Genomic DNA, 23,645 nt, shown 5'->3' on the forward strand with positions numbered 1-23,645 from the left:
ATTGACCATTTTAAGGGTTTAAATTGTTGTTAATGATTGTTTTTTTTCCACTAGAATCTAGCTACTTATCTCTCCTCTCTCAACCAAAAATAAAAAAATAAATTTTTATGCCAAGATTAAATTTGAAAAGAATTAAAGTATTGAAATCATATAATTTATTTTATTTTTAAAGTTAGAAAATTAAAATATATATTTCTCGGAACTTCAGCTATACGACTTATATTTGATATTTTTTTACTCTTTTTTTTTTTAATTCCACCATTGTTAAGAAAACAGAAATAACTGGTCTTAAATTAAAACTAGATTGTATAAAATAAAACTGTAAAAATAAAAATAAAAATAAAATGTAAAAAAAATAAATAGTGCCTTCCACGTTGTCAAGAGTATGAATAGTATCGGCTGTATATTATTCACCCCACGCATTTAGCTTTTAAGTTAATAATAATAATAGGTGCCTTGGATGATATTTTGATTTTAAAAACCTGAGAGAGTGCAGAAGCAAGGGTAAGCAACAAAGATAAAATGGCAACAGGGTCTGTGAAAGCGGTGGCTCTCATCACCGGAGACTCCAATGTTAGAGGCTGTCTTCATTTCATTCAAGAACCAAACGGTCTCTCTCTTTTTCTATCTTGCTAAGGAAAGAAAGCATGGTTCTTTTCTTGATGTATCTGCGTGAAACATGTATGTATGTATACAGGGGCAACACATGTGACAGGGAGGATAGCTGGCTTATCACCAGGCCTTCATGGGTTTCATATTCATGCACTTGGTGATACCACCAATGGCTGCAATTCCACTGGTATACTCTCTCTTTATACATGTGTCTGTATCGCTTCAGGGAGTAAAATGTACTGTTTCTTGCAATTCTTTTTTACGGGGTTGGCTGCGGTATTCATATGCATGACTATTTGTTACTATCTTGTTGAATTTGAACTGGGATTTTAAAATTAGAGCATTAGGTGCTGATTTTAGGCTCGTGATGCTTATCTTCTGTCGACTGCAAGATTATGTTCTTGTTGTTACTGTTGGCACTTCTTTTCAAATTTGATTTTGAAATTTAAGTCTGTGCAGCTTTGTTGTGATTTTTATGTGCACGATGTTCTTATCTTTTGTGTAAGTGGCTTTTTCTTTGGATTGCAGCAGTTTTCATTCATGATTATAGATTTACTAATGATCTTACTTAATGTTAGGACCTCATTTCAATCCATTAAAGAAGGACCATGGAGCTCCATGTGACAACGAACGTCATGCTGGAGATTTGGGGAACATCATTGCAGGCTCAGATGGTATGTGCTGTTTCTTTTTTCCTATATGAATTTGGTAAGTTGGAGAACTAGGGACTGGTTTGGCTTAATTTTTTCATGTTGCAGGTGTTGCAGAAGTTTCGATCAAAGACTTTCAGGTATTTACGGATACCTATAGTGATTGGACGAGTGATAGTCTCTTTTGATTTGGAATGGTTTTGTGCTCTTGATTACTATGTTCCTCTGGATTAACTTGAAATTTTGCTGATAATTCAATGCTAGTTTTGGTTTTGGCTCATGTTACATGATCTTGTGATCTTGACAATTTTAGAATTATCAAATGCCGTGAGAATCTCAGTCTAATGGTTTTGTGCAGGGTTGCACAGCTGCCTTTGATTTATTCAGATCTTTGGTTTCATAAAAGTTTTTTACTCAGTGAATCTAGCTTCAATTATTGAACTTCTCTCTCTTGGTTTCAACTTCTAGATACCACTGAGTGGGATGCATTCCATATTGGGGAGGGCTGTTGTTGTGCATGCTGATCCTGATGATCTTGGAAAAGGTAAAGGCTTCTAGATTTGGCAGCAAAAAATTTGCATGTTACTTCAGACACTATCACTAGCTTCGCAGAAAACCAGATACGTGTTAGAAAAACAGTGGCTATATTTCTTATGAAGTACATATGAAATTTTTATTTTTGTTATGCTCGTAGAATTATTTATGGGGTGGCCTGATTGTTTATAAGCATCACCCTCATACTTGTAATCAGTTTGTCAAAAAATTTATGTTACATGTGCTCCTGCATTCTACCAATCATTCTGTAAGTTTCAGGCTGCTCCTTGTAAAATTCTTATCTGGTATGCTTATATATGTGCTTAACTTTAGTCCGCAACTTGAATGCCCTTAAGTTATTAAGCTGATATGGACTGACTCATATCCCCTGATTCAAACTTGCTTTCACTTTTATATTTTATCTGGTGCATCAACTCTGCCTGAGTTTCTTGTATTAGGAAGCTCGTGCATCCTTCAAAACACATACATGTGATTCCCTGATGCTACTCATAGCTGTCTTAAAATTTATGAATTCACATTTATGTGTTTTGGAGGATGAGCAAGGGTGTGCACCAAATGAATAATCTATGAAGTTTGGTTTAACATGTACATAATTATCAACAGTCAGTGCCCTCAACTGTCTTTCCACATATGAAACATATGCATCATGGTCCAAGAGCTATTTGCATTAAGCTAAATTTATCTCAAATTCTTATAGAAGAATGATCATCTTAACCTGACCTTTCCAACCCAAGCTAGTTTGAAATTGAGGCTTGGTTGTTGTTGTTGTTCCTTGGCCTGACCTTTTTCCCATCAGAATTCTTGCATGGAGCAGAATGAAACTAATATCTGTGATTGTGTGGTAAGAAGTTGTTTTATAAGGAATTTAGAATGTAGAAAAAAAGGTGAATAAGTGTGATATGTAAAAGATTCGTCCACTATTGCTCCCACTTAACCAGGGCTCGGGGAGAGATTTTTGTACATACTGTATAGTCTAGATCTTCTGCAAGAAAATTTTGAAATTCACAGTTAAAGCAAATCTGGATGCGTGTTCCCAAAACAGGCATTTCATCTTGTCAAATGGTGGAAGAAGATTTTTATTCACATGTTCTACATGTGATAGGAGGATGGAGAAGCTTTTAGTTACTGGGACATTTCTGAGCACCCAGAGAGTAGAGATTCGTGGTATATGATTTTTTGGTGTTTAACATCAACTAAATTGGCTTTTCTTAGTAGAAGAGCTACTAAATTTTTGGTGGTTATAACACAGGAAATCTGTTGCCTCTTTGTTGAATGGGACTATTTGGAGAGTATTGAACAACAAAACTCTTGAAGAGGTTGGGATGCAATGCTGTAAACTGGAATCACATTTCTGATCAGTGTTTGTTCACTGAAAGTCTGTATCTCCAACATATCTTTTGATCATTTACCTATCTGGGAATCAAACAATTTTCATATAGATGCCTGTTTTATTATCTGTCTGGGAATAGAAAAAATTCATGTAGATGCCTGTTTCATTATCTGTATTGAAGCATTTTTTTTTCAAATTCCAAAATAATGGGCAGGTGGACATGATCTTAGTAAGACAACTGGGAATGCAGGTGCAAGGGTTGGATGTGGTAATATTCCCTACTCTTATGAATTTTTTTATGCTTTAGAACAAGAACTTATAGTCATGAGATGGAATGGAGTGAGTGTCACATACTATTTATTTTTCAATTAAAATCCTTTTGCTTATATACAGAAGCCTGACATTTGTTACATTATTTTGGCAGGCATTATTGGGCTCAAATCATCTGTTTAGTTTTGATACTTAGTTGATGGATTTCTTCATGCAAGATGTTCTTTCGGTAAAGACAGAAACAAAGAAAAGAAGGATGTCATTGTAAGTTTTGCAGGGTGATCCAATGTACTTGTTCGAAGCTGTAATCTCAACAAACTCTATGTAATATCTTCGAATATTCAATTTGTCAATATATCATAATGGCTTGGAAAGCTTTCCCTGGACACAATATGATCTCCGAGGAGCTTTTTCCGTGTTTCTTTTTTTGTTATGTGGTAGATGATGCCAGCATCAAGATTTGGGTGTTCCGAAATAGCACAAAGGATAATTGAAACAAACACATCTGGTAGCAATGTGTCATTGGTGACCGTGGGGATCCATGCCTCCCGGGGAGGAAAGCAACGACGGCTTTGTGGTTAACTATGCGTTCCTCTCCCTTTTGCAGAAGCAAAATTTTACGTAAGCCTAGCATCCACCACTGATCAAAACTGAGGATGTAACAAAACATATTAGCCCCAAAAGAAAGCTTACAGTCAGATTAAAGGTACTTGCAACAGACCCTAAAATCCAGAAGCAAAGCTACTAATTCATTAAAACCAACATCAAATTTAGCTGGTACTGTCTAACACATTAACCTACAGGATATGAAGGCAACAACCGCGCTGGTTGCTAAGTTTGTAATACCGAATGAACTTTATCAGAGAAAGAAATTCTGATACGAAGCAAGAGCATAAAAGGGACCTCTGCAGTCTGCACCCTGTTTCTTGCTCAGCTGAGTAGGTCACAATATTTCTACCCTCTCAGCCACGTGTTTCTGTATGATGAGTTGTCACGTAGAGAAGCATCATGGGGCTTGTCATCCATAACATAGCTGTGGGGAAGCTTCAAGTGTTTTTTTATTTTTTATTAACATGGATGTCTTGGTTAGTTTAAGCATATCTTGACTGACTTGATATTACAGGTCCTAAAGTTAACACTAAGATTTATATAAGGTGACCTTCAAAGCTTAAGTGACTTTTGAATTTGAATGCACCTCTTAACGCCATCACTCCCTGGAGAAGAATCCAGAAGTGTGTACACAGTGTTTCTTTAGAACTTAATCGGAATGTTCATAATTACAAAGTAAAAGGAAAGGATGTACAGAACAGAAGGAAAAAAAAACCCCTAATATACTAAGATTTCAGCAACAGAGGAAATAGTAAAACACAAGAATCAAAGCCGTGAGTAAGACGAAAGAGTAAAACAACAGTCAGACTAATGGCAACTAATAATTAATGACTAACCAACGACATAATGCGTTGTAATTGTTTTCGCGATTCAAAAATAGTTTTGAAAATAATTAAAAAACTTTAATTTTTTAATTTTAAATTATTATTTTTTGATGTTTTTAGATTGTTTTGATATATTGATATTAAAAATAATTTTTTAAAAACTAAAACTACTATTTTAATATATTTTTAAATAAAAAAATATTTTATAAAATAACCACAACCATATTTCCAAACTTTCACGAGGCACTGCACCGCATATGTCATCACTGTAATCAAGTTGATCACCTACCAGGGCAAGAACCTGAAAGAGCATCTGCAAGTAGAACACAACACTATTTACAAAAAAATCCAGCGGAAAAGCTTCGTTACGCTACAAAACACTTCTTTCCCATCTAGGGAGGGCAAGACAATGCTTTGCAACTAATAACTGGGATATCAGCTTCACACCACTCTTACAAAAGTGGTCAGTGCGTTATACCATCCATGACCTGCAATACTATGGCAAGAATATAAAAGAATGGTAGCTGTATAAACGCAGTTACAGGTTCTAAACCACAGAACCCAAAACCTAAAAGTTTCCTTTTCATAGCTTAAAAAAATCCTAGGTTTGTCAATGATAGTCCCACCAAGGCATTTCCCTCACTCCAAAGATATGAAAATCTAATTCAGCTAAGAGATTTAAAAGACCTCAGGAATGTTACGTGCCATTAACTTGCAGTTGGTTTGGTGATAAACCAGGCAAATCATGACTGCAAGTTCCATAACGTTCATTTTCCAGATAAAATGATTCTAAACAGGGAAATATAGAGAGCACAAGTTGAAAATAACAAATGGTATCCATACAGTGTGCTGTGCGTGTTCCTATAGTCAAACAAATCTTGCAGGGTTTGGAGATGACAATCCAACAATGTTCATCAAACATTTTGAATTTCAACCAAGAAAGCGGAGGTACTTGCAGATTCCTCTTACCAGATCGTCCCAAAAGCGACCGGAGACAATCTTCTTGAATCTCATTATCCACTCGCCACCATTGCAGTTAGCAGAGTCCTGAGAAATAACGAATGTCAGCAGTTTTTTTATGTTTATGCTCAGTATAACATTAGGAATGTATTGCAATGTTAACCTCCCATAGAGGGCGGATTCCTTGCTTGAAAAGATGAAGATCAGTAGGGCTAGTAGGCAATAGAGAAGGTCAAGCCAAGTGGCAATTGCAGACCTAAAAACCTTCGACAGGAATACAGTAATGCTCAGTCAGTCAATCAGCAAATGAATCGAGAAAAGAAAAAAAGAAGAAAAGAAACATGTATTTACGTGAGGATATATCATCTCAAAAGAATAAATTATTACAACAGATCAACTCACGGAACTGAACTCAATGATTTTCTTTATGTTGTCCTCATAAGATGTCTGTGTTCGACGAGGGCACCAAAATACAAACTTGTGCAGAGCATAACATAGACAAAGTCAAAGCACAAAGATAAGCAAACAGAGAGACTCATAGTGAATCATAAAAAACCATGAAATTGCAACAACCTAAGAGAGAGAGATAAAGGGACCTTGAGAGCAGAGTTCCTAAACCCGAGCGGTGGTCAGTCTATGTCATTCTGTCTTTGATCAACCTAACTTTAATTTTTTTTACAAATTAAAATAATATTATTTGATTTTAAAAAATAATCAACAGATTTCAATCAAGTTTTTAACTAGAACACCAAGATTTTTTATTTTTTATTTTTTCTTAAACTTGATTCATTTTCAACTTTGAAATAGTTAAATTCTGAGTTAATTTAATTGACTAGAACGGAGTTTTAAAATTATAAGAGGGTGCAAACTGGCTTTGAGTTCAAGAGCTTGGCATTCTTCAGCTTCTTTGTTAATGATGAAGATAGTGTGTGTGTGTGTGTGTATAAATATATAATATTGCTTTCTTCTTTCATGATATCTTTCATTTTCTTTATTTATTATTTTGGTTATATGTCAACATTTATGCATTAAGGCTATTAATGCTTCATGCGCATGGCACCTGCTATTACTATTATTTATTTTTTGTGTGATTTTTTTTTTTAGTTTTTTCTAATAAGATAAATGGTGAACCATGAGTTTTATTAATTTAAAATAATTAATGGGTTTTTTCTCAATCCTTCTTCTCTTATAATAAGGTTGGTTAATTTTTTTAAAAAAATAAGTGTCTCCTCCCTTTGCCGTCTCTATTCTTTTACTTACTAGATATATGTTTGATAATTATTAAATGTGTGCTTTTATAAAATAATATTTTTCATTAAAAATATATTAAAATAATTTTTTTTCAAATTTTTTATAAAAAAATTTAAAAATTAATATAATATATTTTAAAATAAAAATATAGGTTGAAAAGTATTTTAAAAAATAATTCAAATCTCATTACCAAATAAAGCGGTAATGAAGCTAAAGAGTGATGAATTTTAAAATTATCTTTTTAACCTTAAATACATGGATATTCCTAGTTTTTTTTTTTAATTAGATTAGTTTAAGAGTGATTCTGTCATATTAATCTAAAACTTTATCTAATATAAAATAGAATATCTAAAAAATATGTTAAAATTTTTAATTTGATTAAATGGTTTAATAAAAACTTAAGCTTATTAGTATAGAAATATTCCAATAGGAAAAATTAGCTTAAGAATTCTTGTAATAAAAAAGATTTTAGAACATTAAAGAAATTATTGATGCACTTAAAAATTATGTTGTTGCTAATTAAAAATCTCTATAAAACTAGAAAAATTCTAAAATTAGTTATTAAATATTTTTTATATCATATTGAATTTACAAATCAAAAGTTAATAAATAACAAAAATTATATTATATTTTTTAATTTATATCGCGATGCTTTTTAAAACTCTTATTAATTTAAAAATTATAATTCCATGTAGAATAACATGTTTAAAAAATTTTGGTAAAATTTTGGAGTAACTCAAATATCAAATTAAAAATGATAATCAATGGTATAAAACTAGAAAACATACATACATACATACATATATGTATGTATGTATGTATGTATGTATATATTAAAAATAGGGTGAAGGGCTTATTTTAGAGACTGGATTTATTGAATTCATAAATATGCGTAGAATCTTGAAGTTGTCAAGTTAGGTTTGATATAGGCTCCCTGTTTGACCCTAATATTGCATTGAAAATGTACTATTTTTTCTTAATGTAAAATTTATATATTAAGAAATGTTATTCTCACCGGTCCAAACGACACATTAATACAATATTTGGAGATAAATCATGATTAAAATAATAAAGAGCGCAAAACTTAATAAATGAATTATATATTTATGAAAAGGCAATTAAATCTAGATTCTAACCCAAAAAGTGAATTAAAAAATGCAAAAATTATTTCTTTGATAAAAGAAAAATAAAATTAAAATTGGAAGTAACCTAAAAAAAGAAAGCAAGGGAGTTGGAAAAAGCCTTGCCATCCACAGAAATAAATATGAGCTTGATAACATTACTATAATAAGCACAAAATCATCTCCCCCTCCGAAAAACACCATTCTTGATACTACCCCAAGCTCCCCGCTACCCTCCCCTCCATTGAATCATCTCCCCCTCCGAAAAACACCATTTTTGATACTACCCCAAGCTCCCCCCTCCCCTCGATACCCAAAAACCTGACATCAACTCTTCTCAAATTCTAAGCTAAACCCTACCATCTCTCCCTATTATTTATATATAATCTTGTTTATAAGTGGTACTTGCTATTATTGCTAAGAAGAAAAAAAAAAAAGTACTTTGTCATCTTACCTCAATTATAAACCGAATCCTAATTAAGAAACACAAAGCGCTCACTTCTTCCTCTGTTTTATCTTCTTTCTTTATTTCTTTTGGGAAATCAAAAGCATAGATTTACTGATTTTTTTCCCTTTCTCTCTTTCTTTTTCGGGTTTTTAATTTGGACCTTGGTTTTGTTTTATTTTTCATTTTCCAACCTTTGTAATGTCTCTGCTTTCTGCTCTCTTCTTGCTCTATATTGGGGTTTTGCCAGCATCAGCGTTGTCTGATTGCCCTAACGAATCAGCTTTGTCTCTTCACCATATTCGATCTCAATGTCCTGTTTCGATCCCTCCTAATCCTCCTCTTCAGGTACGTTTCTCTCTGTTTTTTTGTGCTATTTTTAGTTATTTTTATTTTAAAGTTTGTGATTTGTGATGTATTTTATCTTCTTAGATTGGTGGTTATTTGTTGATTTTGTGATATTTTCATCTAGGCTACCTTGTTTTTGGCTGTCGATTAATGGGTTCTTGATGTTTGGATTTGATTTGATTTGATTTGTTATTTCATGCTGCTTCTCGTTGTTCTATTTTTGTGTCTGATCTATTCTGCTGATGGGTTTTTATGTTTTTTGCGGTTTTAGTTGCTAGGGCTTGTTGATTAATTGTAGATGAAATGTCAGGTTTAGATTTTGTGCAAAATTTGTGAATTGGAATAGTAAATCTTAATGGGTTGACTTTGTTTTTTATCACTTTTATTTCTTTTTTGTGTTGCAACAGAATTTTTCACACTGAAGAAATATGAATTAGAATTTAGATTTTGAATGTATTGCCTTTTCTTTTCTTTTCTAGAAGTTTTGAATTCAACTCGTTATTTTTTTGGGAAGACTCGGCAGTTGTGGTTTGAATTTAATTGTTATTTATGGACCAAGGGAACTATCAAGTATTAATTGTATGGAGGCTGAGGCTACTCGTGTTTTTTAATTTTTGATTGTGTTGTGGAGCAAATGTGTTTTTTGGTTGGAGGGGTAATCCTAGACAATGTTGTTCCGGTTTTTTATAGATTGTCAGTAGTTAAAACCTTATCCCAAGTTGCCACCTTTTTTCTAGTTTAGGATTTTCTTAGATCCTTTTGCTTTAAGATTCTGTTTCATGTAAAAATGAACCTAGCTAGTTCTTCCTGATAAGTGTTTGTACTGCTGCTTGTCTCTGTTTGAAACAGTGAGATAAAAGAATGAACTTAAAAGGGGGTGGGTCTACTTCTCTCTTGGAGGTAGTTCCATCATCTCCACATAGGAATATTCACTTTGACTCGTGCCTTAGCCATGTATTTGTCTATCAGATCTTGTTCTATTGGCCTAGGAGGACCTATCCATTTGGAACCCCTCTGAGAAAAAAAAGTTATCATTTTGAGCGAAATCAAAATCATTTGTTTTGTGGTTTGCTTGATATGGTGTTTTTTTTTTCTTGTAGAAACACCTTAATATTATTTTTATCCATTTCCACTCTCTGTCTCTTTCCATGAGTGTTGAGAGAGCGGTGGGGATGAATGTAAATGTGTCACTATTCTTTGATATAGCATTTGTTTAGGAGCATGACTGCATACTACACTTTGTATGAGCAATCTAATAACAATGGAGAAATGGAGAAATTATCATAGCAAAACAGATTTTATGTATCAGCCAAATTTCTTGCAAGTGGACAAGAGGCATGTGATATGTTCAAGTTATTTTTCTATCTTGTGTAAATTGCCCGTAATTGATGGTTGACAGGTTCTATTCATTGTTCTAAATCTTGAACTTGAATGTTTATAGTGCTTTGGTATCCTACACCTCAAACAAACACATCCATAATAGTCAGTCCTGTTGAAGTAGATGGGAGAAGGGAAGCAGAACAGCACTGGTTGCTTGAGAAAGAGAAGAATTATTCTTCTTTTGTCTTTTGATATTTCCATTGTTGTTTTGTTTTTGTACTTTCCCTAAGATCATGTGGTCACTTGAAAACTAGTGATGAAAAGTCTAATGCCTCAGTTTGGCCAGATTGAGGTATTGGGATAAAAACTGTGTGTGAAAATTACTGAGTCAGTTAAACCTAGAATGGCTGTTGTGTTTGCATGCAACCTAGCATTTATTTTGCTAGATCGAGTTAGTGGGATAAAAACTTAGTCTGACAATAATAACTCATTTGCATAAGCTTGCACAGTTGTTGTGCTGACATGCAAACTTTGCATGTCAGTATTTGCTTTCCACCTTATTTATTGGTTTTTCCCTGATAAAACCTTGAAATTTATAAATAAGTTTTACATTGAGGAGGTGGCTGTATGTGACCGGTACTCGCTTCTAATCAATTGAAACATGCTTGAGTTGATTGTTGAAAAATTATGGTTGATGTTGGGGTGCCTTGGCCTTTCCATAATCATTCCTTAATAGCTGAGCTGGACCATCTTGTACTTCTAAATATGAGGGGGAAAAACCCTGCCTTGTATTTGAATCAGATATGAAACTCAACTTCCCTATTGGAAGACTATTCCTCCATAAAAAAAGGTTTGTGAGGGAGAGAAAAGAAAAGGAAGAGAGTTATGTGGTGTATTTGAGGCCCTGAGGGATAAAATAGAGAACAAATTAAGGCATGGCAAGAGGATGAGTGACTGAGGAAAAAAAGGGATAAAATAGAGAATGAGTTAAGGCATGGCAAGAGGATGACTGACTGACACAAAAAAAGGGAAGAGCAAAACGGGGTCATATGTTCTTATGACACATCAAGTGTAAATTGATATTTGAGGAATGAAAAGGAAATTGTGATTCCTTATCTTTTGGACTAAATTAATGGAAGTAAATCAAAGTCATAAATTCTTAGGACACTTCTGAAGTTTAAGTTCATTTGCAGCACAGAGCTCTGCTATGGGAGACATTAAAATTAGTTGTATCTCTGTGGTGCTTAAGCCAATTGATGAGTCATAAGATTGTCATAGCTCTTAGGTTCTCAGTGGAGTTCACATTGGTTATGGATCAGGACAGTCACAGTCTCTCAGCATACTGTCAATCATAAGTGGACATGATTGAATGCATAGTTCTCTTTGAGAGGACCACACAAAGGGGTCATATAGTTCACCTATTTATTATGATTATTTAACAGTTTGTATGAAATATATTCATGAATAGATTGAATATGAATTGATTAAAATTATGGGTGTTTGTTTTTTTTAAAAAAAAATTGTGGGCAATTAAAAGTAAGGTAAAACTCACCATTCATTGGCAAATCATGAGTAGACACTTATGTTTATTTTTTAACCTCACTTTATTTGAGTTGCAATGCAATTCATTTGCAGTTTAATTCCAAAACCTTAAATTTGGTTAAAATAAATCCAAGATTATTTGTTTTGTGTGAATTCATGGGAATTCAAAACAAGGTTAAAATTTGGTTGGTTGTTTATTGAAGATGAATGGTTTACTTGAGGCATTGTGCTAATTGCATGCTTAGCTCTTAGATTATTTTCGTTGAACATTTCTTCAAAACAAAATTTTGACTGTCCCCAAGATCTTGTTGCTCATTTTTTTATGTATATGCAATTCAAGAGAGTTTATAAATTCCATTTCGTAATTTTTCCCTACTCTGCCATCTTGTTCATGTAACTTGTAATAAAAGTCATGGCATGATCTAGACTCGCATGTAATGTTTTTGGCGTCATGCTTTATGATCTAGTCCAGTTTTCTGGCTTTTGCACCACATAATTTATGCTTTCGTTTCTCAGAAATTACTAGGATAATCAGTATATGGTCTGGTCTGTATTTGATTGATCCCTATAATTCAAGCTTTGTATTAGTTTGTAGTGCTGAACTGCATACTTTTGTCAATAGGTGGATGGGAAATTCCTGGACAGAGCCTTGACTTCAAAACAGACGTATGCTTATACTTCTGTACTGTTTTATGCTTCATGGTGTCCTTTCTCACGCAGTATGCTTCTTAAATTTGAAATGCTTAGTTCCATGTTCCCTCAAATCAAACATTTGGCTCTTGAACAATCTTCAGCTCTCCCAAGGTGAGACACCTCTCATCGATGTGAATGATATGCTTGTAGTGGCATATGACTAGTTCATCAAAGCCTAGTTAAAACTTGGTTCTTTTTTATTGTCATCACTTGATACCCATTGGACTTTTTATTGATTTCTTGTTGGAGGTCTCTATCCAATACCAACCATCTTTGGCCACGTTATCATGTATTTTGTCTATTGATATCAATGCCATGTCTTTTTTCACAGTATTTTTTCAAGATATGGAATCCACAGCCTGCCATCAATATTAATAGTCAACCAGACATCAAAGTTGCAGTATAGGGGGCCAAAGAACCTTCAATCTCTTGTTCAGTTTTATAAAAAAACAACAGGTAAATGTGTTTTTCCATGCCAAAGATTTGTGTATATTCTTGCTGAGCTTCTTTGCTTCCACCATTTTATATGCATTGATCTCGTGGACTTGATGTTGTAAATTCACGCACAGAGTGCTTTATTAAATTGTAGTCAATGTTCAGCCTTGCAGCACATTAGAAATTTTCCAAGGGTTAACTAGCGCCCTGATTTCCATCAACATACAATAGTTGAGTCATCAATTTATAAATCCTGTTTCTAACCTAGCCATCTGTGATTCAGGACTTGAACCTGTTCAACATTTTACCAAAGATGATGATGACTCTACTAGCACAGAGGGACATGAACAATCTATCATGCAGCCATGGAACAGGCCATCCTTGGAGGATATAATAAAAAGTGAACCCTACTTGGTACTGGCTACATTATTTCTCTGTTTCAGGGTGCTGCTGCTGTATGTATATCCAAAAGTGTTATCACATATCAAGGCTTTCTATGTCTGTTATGTGCCACATTTCAACTTGGAAATATTTGGCGAGACAAGCCAATTGTTTGGGCGTATCCTTCACATGGTCGATGTTAGGAGGATTTGGACTAAGCTGAGATATTTCAAGACCAGAAATTTCCATGAACGTGCAAAAAACTGCCGGGTTTGGGCGTCTTCACTGGCTTCTGTTTCTTTGGGTGAATCTTCTGCATCAGCTAGGTCACAATCCTGAGGCATATCCTGGTTTTCCTTGGGACATTTATCAAGGTAGGAAAGGCTTACTGTTAACTAGTGTATTACAAATAGTTTTAATGTTCTGGGACCTTGTGTTCTCTCGCTCACTCGTGTTAAAATTTTACTACTATTAGCGTTGTTGATGATGATAATGATAACTGAAACCATCAATGCTTGTTCTAGTATTGGGAGGAAGCGATCAGGCATGTAAATTTGAGAACAGCTTTCCTTCTGTAATTTTTTTCCTTTGTATATTATTGTCCTTTGGAGGAACATTTTGACAAGTTGAATGCAAGTTTACTGTGTGCTCTTTCTCTATGCCTCGCTAATGGTAACTTGAAGTCAAGAGATATGAATGTGAAGAAGACTATATAGGTTTGTGATTAGACCGAAAGATAGGGAAGAAAGACACTTTAAAGTACATTGTTCCGTTGAAGTTATTTTTTTACCTCAGCAATGTAGTCTTAACGCTCATGATGCGTCTTTCCCAATGATTGTGCTTTGCCTTTACTGGCGAAGGACCCCTGCTTAGGCATCATTTATGTCATGCGGCTGGCTGGACTTTTTTAGCCTATGCTATACATTTGAAGGAAGTGTTTTTCTTCTTTGTAGTTGGATAATTATTCGAATAGAGAGGGAGGCAGATTTTGATGTCAAAGTTTTCATTGGTATGCTTTCTTATTATTATTTCGATGATTTGATTGCGATATCACGAGCTAACGAAGAGTAATCTGTTTTTTCTCCTCTCATTATACCCATCCTTTAATTCAATATATATATTTGAATTCATTAAATTAAAATGAGGGTTCACTCTCAAAATCGTTTGCAAATAAAAATTAATATCGACTGAACTTGTTGATTAGTTTAGAAATATTCATTACTTCTAACAAAATTTTTTTTGAAATAAAAGTGTTTTTATGCTATATTTTGATGTCTTTTAGTTATTGTTGTTAAAATCATGAGCTAACTCATAAAATTATATGATTTTGTAAATTAATATGTATCTAGTATAAAAACTCGAAACAAATAAAATTAAACTTGATTCGTGTAAAATTAGCAAATTCAGTTAAAATCATGTAAAATTAGGATTATCATTGTTGACTCTTAAACTTCTCTACTATACAAAGGTATTTAAATAATCAAGACATGATTTATCACCCTATATGAATTAGAAAAATATTTTGTTTGTTCTCAAATGTTATTGATTATAAATTCTTATATAACGTGGAAGAATATTTGAAAAGGGTTTCAAATCTCATTCAAAAAATACTATCATGTTGAGAATAAATATGATGTGAAAGAGTAGACACATTTTATGCTATGCTGTCTAAATTGAAATATTGTTAATGAAAGGATAATAATTATATTGAAAAATTAGTTACTGAAAAGTTAAGTCAAACTATTTAAGACTTTTCTAATATTTAGAGAATCATAACAAGTTGCTAGATATTATATTTAATATTCAAATATAAATCAATTAATTATTGAATTGATAATAAATTAATTTGGTTAACTTATTTAATCCTATTTTATTTAGAATTATGATTTATATTAAGGTCAACTTATTAAGGAACCCAATGAATAACCCACATAAGAACTATTTGTCAAAAATTAAAATGGTATGATTAATCATATGTGACTTAACTATAAATAAATGTTAGAAATTGAGGACTAGAATGTAATTAATTTAGGAGATTATAATTTTAGACCTAAAACAATTTAAAAAGGACTTGATTGAATAAATTTATAGAATTAGCCTAAAATACATGTTGAATAAATTTATAGAATTAGCCTAAAATAATACATGCGATATTATTTAAGCAAAAAATTGTTATTTTACCATTTATAGAGTTTTTAGATTTTTCTATAAATAAAATATTATACCTTTCATTTTATGTGATGAAAAGGTGAGAAAAATATTATATGTAAAACACCTAATATATATATATATATAAGAGCTAGTAATTTAAGATATAATAATATTTCTTTTCTAAGAGGGTTTAAAGTCAAAACATACTTTTTACATTTGTGATACTGGAAATGCATGTTACGTATAAGTTTATAATTTTTTATATTTAAAGAAATAAAATAATTTTTTTGGTATGTTTAAAATATATACCAAGTTTGCATGGCTTTAATAAACTAAGTATTAAATTTAAGAATGCATATAAAAAAAGACTATTTTTTTATTTTTTAATATATTAAAATATGCAAATATAATTTATTTTGGAGAAACTTGGCTATAACAAATTAAAAATGGTTTTGGATTTTTTCAAAAAATTAAGAAAATAAAAGTTAAAATTCAATTTATGTTCAAACCGACTAGTTTCAATTCGGTTCGGTTCAAACCGATTTGGCTTGATTTTTTTAGTTTAGCTCGGTTTTTTCTGGTTTTTTTCACTTTGGGTTGGGTTCGGTCTGGTTTTTTAGGTGTCAGGCTTATAAAACCAAAATCAAACTGAACCAGTCATTTTTTAAAAAATTTAATCTGTTTAATCATTTTTTCACGAGTCGGTTTTTTAGTTTATTTTTTTTTATTTTCTCGGTTTAATCGGTTTTTTAGTTTTTTTACTCATCTCTGCAATATGTAATATAGAGGATCCATCAATATATAATTAATTAAAAAAATTAATTATAATTTTACAATATATAATTTTGAAATTATATTGTATTTTTCTAGTGATGTCCAAAAGGTTTTTTTTACAACCTCGCTGTCAACATAAAATAATAATAATTAATATCCTACATCCGTAAATATACACAGCAAGAAAAATCTTAATTATGATTTTATAATTTTACCATCTATTTCTGTAAAATTGCAGCCTGCGAACGCTTCCAATGGAGTGATTTTCTTAGGTGGGCCCGTCCTACCGGCGTCTTTATTGAAACTCTTTTTGGGCATCAACTTCGCATTTAATTTGCATCTACTCCCGAGATTTTTATTGTTTTCATTTCGAAGAACGTATGTGGCACTGTGCAGAACCATTTATATAATGAAATTCTCCTTTTTATTATTTATGGTTTTGCTGGCAAGCCATATACATCCATGCTGAGTCAAATATTTTATTTAAGAAGTTGTTTGGGAGTGTCATTTTATAATTATTTTTTAAATAGTTTTTTGTATTAAATTATATATTTATAATTTTTTAGTTTTTAAAAATTATTTTTATATTAGCATATTAAAATAATTTAAAAATACTAAAAATATATTAATTTAATATAAATAAAAAACTACAGTTGATAAGTATCCTTGTAAGATAAAGAACACTAAAATTATATACCATTTAGCACTATACTATATAGTTGGCTTGTACCATGTTGGAAGTTGGATCATGTTTTTATTAATCATACTAAAAAAAAATATTTGGGAATTAATAATATTTTTATAGTAAAAAGATAAACCATGTAGAAATTAACCTAGTATAATATCTATTCAACTTGATGAGTTCAAAAATAATTTGGATGATTAGTAAAACCATAGTTTGATTTATAAAAACGGAAGATAATTTTTTTTTTAAATAATATTTAAATAAAAATATATTAAATTGATTCAAGTTAATTAGATTAACTTATCAAATTATCGACTTGGATCATGAAACCATGATAACTATATATAAAATAAATCAAAATAAAGTATAAAACTGAAACCCTTATTAACTCAATATTAAAAAACAATAATTAAAAATAACAAGAACATTTAACTTGATGTAACTTACCAAACTTATAATCAGAATTATAAGATCAGAATAATTTAATTGAAAATAAATAAATTTATGACCTTTAAAAATACAAAAAACCACTTTAAAACCAAAAATCAACTAGGAATAAAAAATCTTTCTAAACTTAAATCTATTTTTCTAGGTATTTTTAAGGTCAAAAGAACTCTTAATCTAAACTTCCTAATCATATAAAATTATTTGATATAAAATTTAATTATTTTGATTATCAACATTGTTGCTAACAAACCTTTTATCTATGTAATAAAATCATAACTACTATTTTGAATGTTTGTTTTAATCAACTACCTTGCTAATTTGATTATAAATCCATTTGTTAGTACGATAAAGTAGGATTGAAATTCCATTTTGTCCCCATAATAATTTTGAAAGTTTTGTATCAATCTACAGAAACCATAGTTCTAATAGATAATATTGAAAACTCTAAAAAAAGCTATAATTTATAACTTTTTTTTAATATATTTTTTCAAGAATCACGGCAAAAACTACCCCACCCCAGGATAAACACATATGTAAGCATATAATCATGTGAAATTTAGGCAGATTTGTCCACTCTACAAACTATTAAAATTGCAAAACTTTCATTTTTATAACTTTGACACAAAAGGCCAATAAAGATTTAATTAAAGATACCACCAGCCTATGGACAGTTGTATGGAAGCTTTCACTTTCAGCTTTGCCCTTTTCTCTTCAGAAACCTACCCTATCACTTTCACTCCAAGCAAACTTCTGCAAGCAACCGACGGCACTCTTCTTTCTTTTTTGCCTTCTTTCCCTGCCATGGCCATGAGAGTGAGACCATTGAAGGAATCTCCAACAAAAACCATCCCATCTTTCTCCATCTCTCTCTCTCTCTCTCTCTCTCTCTCTCTCTAGAAGTGTTCATAGGCCCCAAGAGAAACGTCTGTGTGACCATATCTTAACTCTTACAGTTGCCCAAATTTTATCCATAGTGACAATATAGTAATCAAACTTGGTAGATTAGATTATTTAACAAACCAATATAAGATTGAAAAGAAATATCCAGGAAGCATATCAGGCAAGGCATTCTATTCTCCTACGTGGGCCCTAGTGGACCATACAATTAGTCGGAAGGATTAGCCTTCATAGAGCAATCTCAGACTTTAAAAAAACAAAAAATTAAAGCAAGAGGAGGAGACCATGGAGCGGTGGGATGACACATCATGAAGATTCCACGCATCACTCCATGACTGCCTACCGTCCTAGCTTGATCAAATAATTCGGGCCCCCAAATTTTCCACCATAAGAGCATACTTAATTGCCCTTATATATTATAGCACTCAAGCCCTTCTTTTTGATCCATTTCTACTTCGAAGAGAACAACTTTCCATCTATGAGATGGATCTTGAAGAGTGGGAGCTACTACCCCATGATGGGTTCATTGATTACCATGAAGATGGTGAGAAGAAGACTTTTGGGGCAAGCAGACGTAGTAGTAGTCCCAATCCCAAAGCCATGTTCAACATGAACTACTTCATGTGCCCGTCTTCTCCACCGAAACATTCAAGGGTGGTTCCTAATCAACTTGTTCCAGTTCATATTCAGTTGGAGCCACCAACAAAAACTAGCAAGGATGTCCCAGAAGATCATGTAATCTCCAAAAAAGATGTGGTCTCGATGGTACCTATCGACCTAAGCACTGTGGTTCCCTCTGTGACCATGCCAGAAGTCAAAGAAGCTGATCAAGACTCAGTTTCTCAAGTTTTCTTCAAGAAAATGAAGGAAAATGAATTTGTCGACATGAAATTGGACTCTCCAAAGTCCTCAAACACCATGGGTGGTTTAGCTCCCCCTCAAATTGATGCTGGTTCTACTTTTAACTTTGAAGACAGAAGTGATCATCAGGGGTATACAGGTGATCAGGTCCTGGAGACCACCAAGATTAGTTCTCCAAGGATCAAGAGCACTGAAAACGAAAATAATACAAAAAAGGAGGTGAACTGGGAGGAGGATAGTAGTGGCTTGAATTTATGGAAGTTGAGCTTAACTGGGATTGGTGCTATTTGCACTTTTGGTGTTGCAGCTGCTACCATCTGTATTTTCATTTTTGGAAATCAGCAAAGAAACAAGCAGCAACAACAGAACCAAAAGCTGAGCTTCCAGATTTACACTGATGACAAGGTTTGGATTGTTTCTTTTTCTTTTTAATTTGTCACTCTTCCTATTTCTAATTGATCAATCATATGACTATTATCCATGGATCCTATGATTAGTTTGATTTCCGTATGATTTTGTGGAATGCTTAATCTGATTTGATTTCTCCTTGTTTTCCATTAAGTAAATATTTTAGATCATATAAACTGATGATCAAGTAATGATAGGCAGCATGATCATTTCTATGTTTCTTGCTAATCATTTGTATCTTGAACACATTTTCAAAATAATTAATGAGATGCAGCATGATCAATTTTTTTTTCCGTCTGCAATATAGTTTTTAAAGAGGGGATTTGAATTTAAAGGACTCTTATTAGGAAAAAAATGTGATTACTTAATATGCTACCAAGATCACTTTCATATTCATTAACACTGCTTAAAAGCTAATGAATCACAAACTGTTGTCACAGAGGATTAAGCAAGTGGTTCACCATGCAACAAAACTGAATGAAGCAATTTCAGCAGCCAGAGGAGTTCCTATCGCTAGAGCTCACATTACCTATGGCGGCTACTACAATGGCCTTTGAAGCAAAAATGCCTACAAAAAAAATCCCAGTTGTTCCCTAGCGTCAATTGTGGTGGTGGATCTGCCACGCTAGTTTACAAGGTTCTTATATAGGGTTGTCTCCATCTTTTTGTACATAAAAATATATGTGATGTTCGTGTAGATAGCAGGTTCCTGTGAATCCTCTCTGTATCGGAGATTCCTCGTGCTTCTGTGTTGGAGCCCACTTATTTGACGTTGGTATCTTATGTGTGCGCGTCACAGCACTAGTTAAAAGTTTGTATTGGGATTCATGAACCAAGTAATTCTGTGCTGGTCTAGCAATGCTTAAACAACGATGAACGCATTAAGCAATAAAGTAAACCAGAGCTATGCATTATTATATAAGCAAGACCCCTAATGCGATATGATCTTCCATCCACCACTATACTTTGACAAAGTAAAGGTTGAGTCTTGTTGCATACATGGGATTCCCTTTTCTTATATGATTCTCGAGAGGGAGATGGTGGAGGCATGGCAGCTAATGACATCAAAATTTTGATAAATCTATTAGTGTTAGCTGCAGCGTCTTGTCTTATTTCTATCAGTTAGCTGGCTTCTGCTGTCAGAGAGCTCTTTTCCCTCAATGGCTAGTTGCTTCATTATAGACTGCATCTGCGGGCTAAGTGGCCATGATGGATTAAGCTTAGATTGCGCCTAATTACGAGCTCTCGAGTCTTTAAGATGATATTCTTATGGCGGGCGTGAAAAGAAAACAGGAGAATGGTTGATTGAACAGCACAGCAATCCAAACAAAAGAGATTTATTGAATCGTGACCAACTTGAGGCCCTAAATGCTTCAACTGGCAAGATTAGTCGTGCTAGATGCTTAATGTCAAAAACTGATGTGAAGGCCGTTCTGGAACATTTGCTGGGTACCATGTACTAGTCAGGAGGAGCATTGACACTGCTTCCTAGTTTGGAACGTTGCTTTGTTTAGAGAAAAATCTCTAGTTATTAAACTCGATGTGACTAAAAATCTATGTTTTGAGTTATATAAATTCATCTGGACTGATATAATTTTTTTAATATTAGATAAAAAAATATTTAATATTTTAATATTTTATATAAAAAATTAAAATAATAATTTATATGGATATTCAAGAGATTTTAAATCTAGCAAGATAGCCAACTCAACCCTAGGCCTAGGTTATAGATTTTGCTCAAGTCACATAGGTCAATACTAATTTTTTTAATAAATTAAAACTATATTGTTTTTGTTAAAAATAAATAAATAGTTAATGGATTGCAATCGAGTTTTTGACCGAATTTTATGAAGTCAATTAAGTCACTAAATTAACCCGCCAGATCAAAAAGATTTTTTATTTCTTTTAATTTTTTAAACCCGGTCCAATTTCAAACTCGGATCGACTCATCAGGCCTAACTGGATTTTAAAACCATAAGATATTTGCTATACATGTTACAAATAATAAAAATTAAAATATTAGTTCAAAAAGTTTTTTATCCAACATTAAAAAAATATTCTTTTCTTTAATTTTTTTATTTTATATTTAAAAACATACTTTTGTAAAAACACACATATATATTAATGATTCTCAATTCCACATCAAAAAAATAAAAGATAATAAGTATATGCATATAGAGCTAAATTAAATAAGAGAAAAACCTCTTATTATTTTTTACCTAAAAAAGCAACACCTATATTTACTAAATTTTTTATATTTGATAATAATTTGGTTTTAGTACTTAGATTACAACCACTATTTTAACTCTTTACATTAATTTTGTAGTAGTAATTATAAATTTAATTCTTGATTTATTAAAAAAATAATTAAAAAATATAAATTTTTATCAGGTTATAATGAATCACGTAGATTAACCTAGCAAGTCCTTTTAATTTCTTCAAGCTAATTACAAATCTAAATTTTTATTATTTTAGACCCGATCAAGACTTAATATTGCATGGATCTCAAGTCAAACAATTGTGTTAAGTGGGATAACTGTGATAAAAACCTTAACAATAAAGTTCTTATTTGATTAGCAGAAAATAATTTTTTAGAAACTATTTTTGAAGCTTTTTTATATTTAATTAGTTAACAAAAAATATTTTTCAGTTAAAAAAAAATTTAATTTGGTTTTTTAAAAAATATTTTCTTTTTATTTTATATTTAAAAACATACTTTTTTGTAAAAACACACATATATACTAATATATACTAATGATTCTCAATTCCACATCAAAAAATTAAAAGATAATAAGTATATGCATATAAAGCTGAATTAAATAAGAGAAAAACCTCTTATTGTTTTTTGCCTAAAAAAGCAACACCTATATTTACTAAATTTTTTATATTTGATAATAATTTGTTTTTAGTACTTAGATTACAACCACTATTTTAACTCTTTACATTAATTTTGTAGTAATTATAAATTTAATTTTTGATTTATTAAAAAAATAATTAAAAAATATAAATTTTTATCGGGTTATAATAAATCACGTAGATTAACCTAACAAGTCCTTTTAATTTCTCCAAGCTAATTACAAATCTAAATTTTTATTATTTTAGACTTGATCAAGACTTAATATTGCATGGATCTCAAGTCAAACAATTGTGTTAAGTGGGATAACTGTGATAAAAACCTTAACAATAAAGGCCTCGTTTGTTTAGTCAGAAAGTAATTTTTTAGAAACTATTTTTGAAGCTTTTTTATATTTAATTAGTTAATAAAAAATACTTTCCAATTAAAAAAAAATTTAACTTCGTTTTCTTAAAAATATTTTTTTTTTATTTTGAATGGAAAGTACTTTTTAGAAGTTGTGAAAAATTTAGTAATGTCATATTATTTACTGATTATATCAAATCTGATTCTCAAATTTTTTATTATTATATATATTTTGTGTTAAATATTTTTCTAATTTTATTCATTAGAATTTGATTTTTATATTAACTTTAATTCTTATTTTTATAATTATTATTTTCTTGTCTCTTATCATTTTTTTAATTACAATTTTTTATCTATCAAATTTAGTTATCATTATTTTGATTATTATTTATTTCATTTGATATAATTTATGAAATGATAATTATTATTCTTTTAATTTTTTTATTCGTTAGATTTAATTTCTATTATTTTGATTATTATTTTATTTTATTTGAGATAATTTATGAAATTATATATTTTTTTAATTTTAATTTTATTTTTATTCAAAGTTTTAATTTATAAGATTCTTTCCTTATTATTTTAATAAACTTAAAAAAAATAAATTATTAATAAATTATTTTTCAGTTTATTTTCTATGACATAATCAAATATTAAAAAACATTCTATAACTTATTTTTTTATTACATTACTAGATATAAAAAATAATTTATTTATTTTAAATTTAATTTTTAAAAAATTATTTTTCAATAAATAAACATGCCTAAATCATTTCCAAAATTCTGATAATTGCCAGATCGATATTTTCAGCACATGCTTGGAATGTTTATTTCTTGAGCTGTCCATAATATGTGTGCGTATTTATATTTTTTATTTTGTT

The 23,645-nt window shown here is 31.3% G+C and overlaps 4 protein-coding genes and 1 long non-coding RNA gene across 5 annotated transcripts; 3 read left to right on the forward strand and 2 right to left on the reverse strand.

The window, feature by feature from the left end:
* The first annotated feature begins 428 nt into the window (after positions 1–428).
* On the forward strand, positions 429–3,805 carry LOC105123542 (superoxide dismutase [Cu-Zn] 2-like). Its single transcript, XM_011023168.1, has 7 exons — positions 429–610; positions 698–799; positions 1,191–1,286; positions 1,371–1,402; positions 1,731–1,806; positions 3,362–3,415; positions 3,572–3,805. The coding sequence occupies exons 1-7, from the start codon at positions 523–525 to the stop codon at positions 3,598–3,600; spliced, it is 477 nt and encodes a 158-aa protein (XP_011021470.1). The 5' UTR covers positions 429–522; the 3' UTR covers positions 3,601–3,805.
* On the reverse strand, positions 3,693–4,009 carry LOC105123541 (uncharacterized). Its single transcript, XR_841875.1, has 2 exons — positions 3,963–4,009; positions 3,693–3,814 (listed from the first exon to the last, which is right to left on the reverse strand). It is a non-coding gene; the product is annotated as an uncharacterized LOC105123541 (long non-coding RNA).
* A 569-nt stretch (positions 4,010–4,578) lies between these two features.
* Positions 4,579–6,719, reverse strand: LOC105123823 (eukaryotic translation initiation factor NCBP-like; the record flags this gene model as incomplete). The annotated part of the gene is given in 6 exon segments (XM_011023566.1): positions 4,579–4,631; positions 5,085–5,151; positions 5,820–5,897; positions 5,974–6,096; positions 6,213–6,295; positions 6,665–6,719. Coding segments are annotated over 6 exon segments (459 nt in total), but the record flags the coding sequence as incomplete, so codon positions are not given.
* Positions 6,720–8,490: 1,771 nt separating this feature from the next.
* LOC105123543 (5'-adenylylsulfate reductase-like 7) lies at positions 8,491–14,005 on the forward strand. The gene is made up of 4 exons (XM_011023169.1): positions 8,491–8,975; positions 12,460–12,641; positions 12,862–12,986; positions 13,249–14,005. The coding sequence occupies exons 1-4, from the start codon at positions 8,829–8,831 to the stop codon at positions 13,683–13,685; spliced, it is 891 nt and encodes a 296-aa protein (XP_011021471.1). The 5' UTR covers positions 8,491–8,828; the 3' UTR covers positions 13,686–14,005.
* Positions 14,006–18,561: 4,556 nt separating this feature from the next.
* LOC105123545 (uncharacterized) lies at positions 18,562–20,491 on the forward strand. The gene is made up of 2 exons (XM_011023170.1): positions 18,562–19,566; positions 20,010–20,491. The coding sequence occupies exons 1-2, from the start codon at positions 18,784–18,786 to the stop codon at positions 20,124–20,126; spliced, it is 900 nt and encodes a 299-aa protein (XP_011021472.1). The 5' UTR covers positions 18,562–18,783; the 3' UTR covers positions 20,127–20,491.
* Positions 20,492–23,645: the final 3,154 nt, after the last annotated feature.

Source organism: Populus euphratica, unplaced genomic scaffold (assembly GCF_000495115.2).
Source record: "Populus euphratica unplaced genomic scaffold, PopEup_1.0 scaffold9.1, whole genome shotgun sequence".
In the NCBI taxonomy this organism is placed as follows: domain Eukaryota; kingdom Viridiplantae; phylum Streptophyta; class Magnoliopsida; order Malpighiales; family Salicaceae; genus Populus; species Populus euphratica.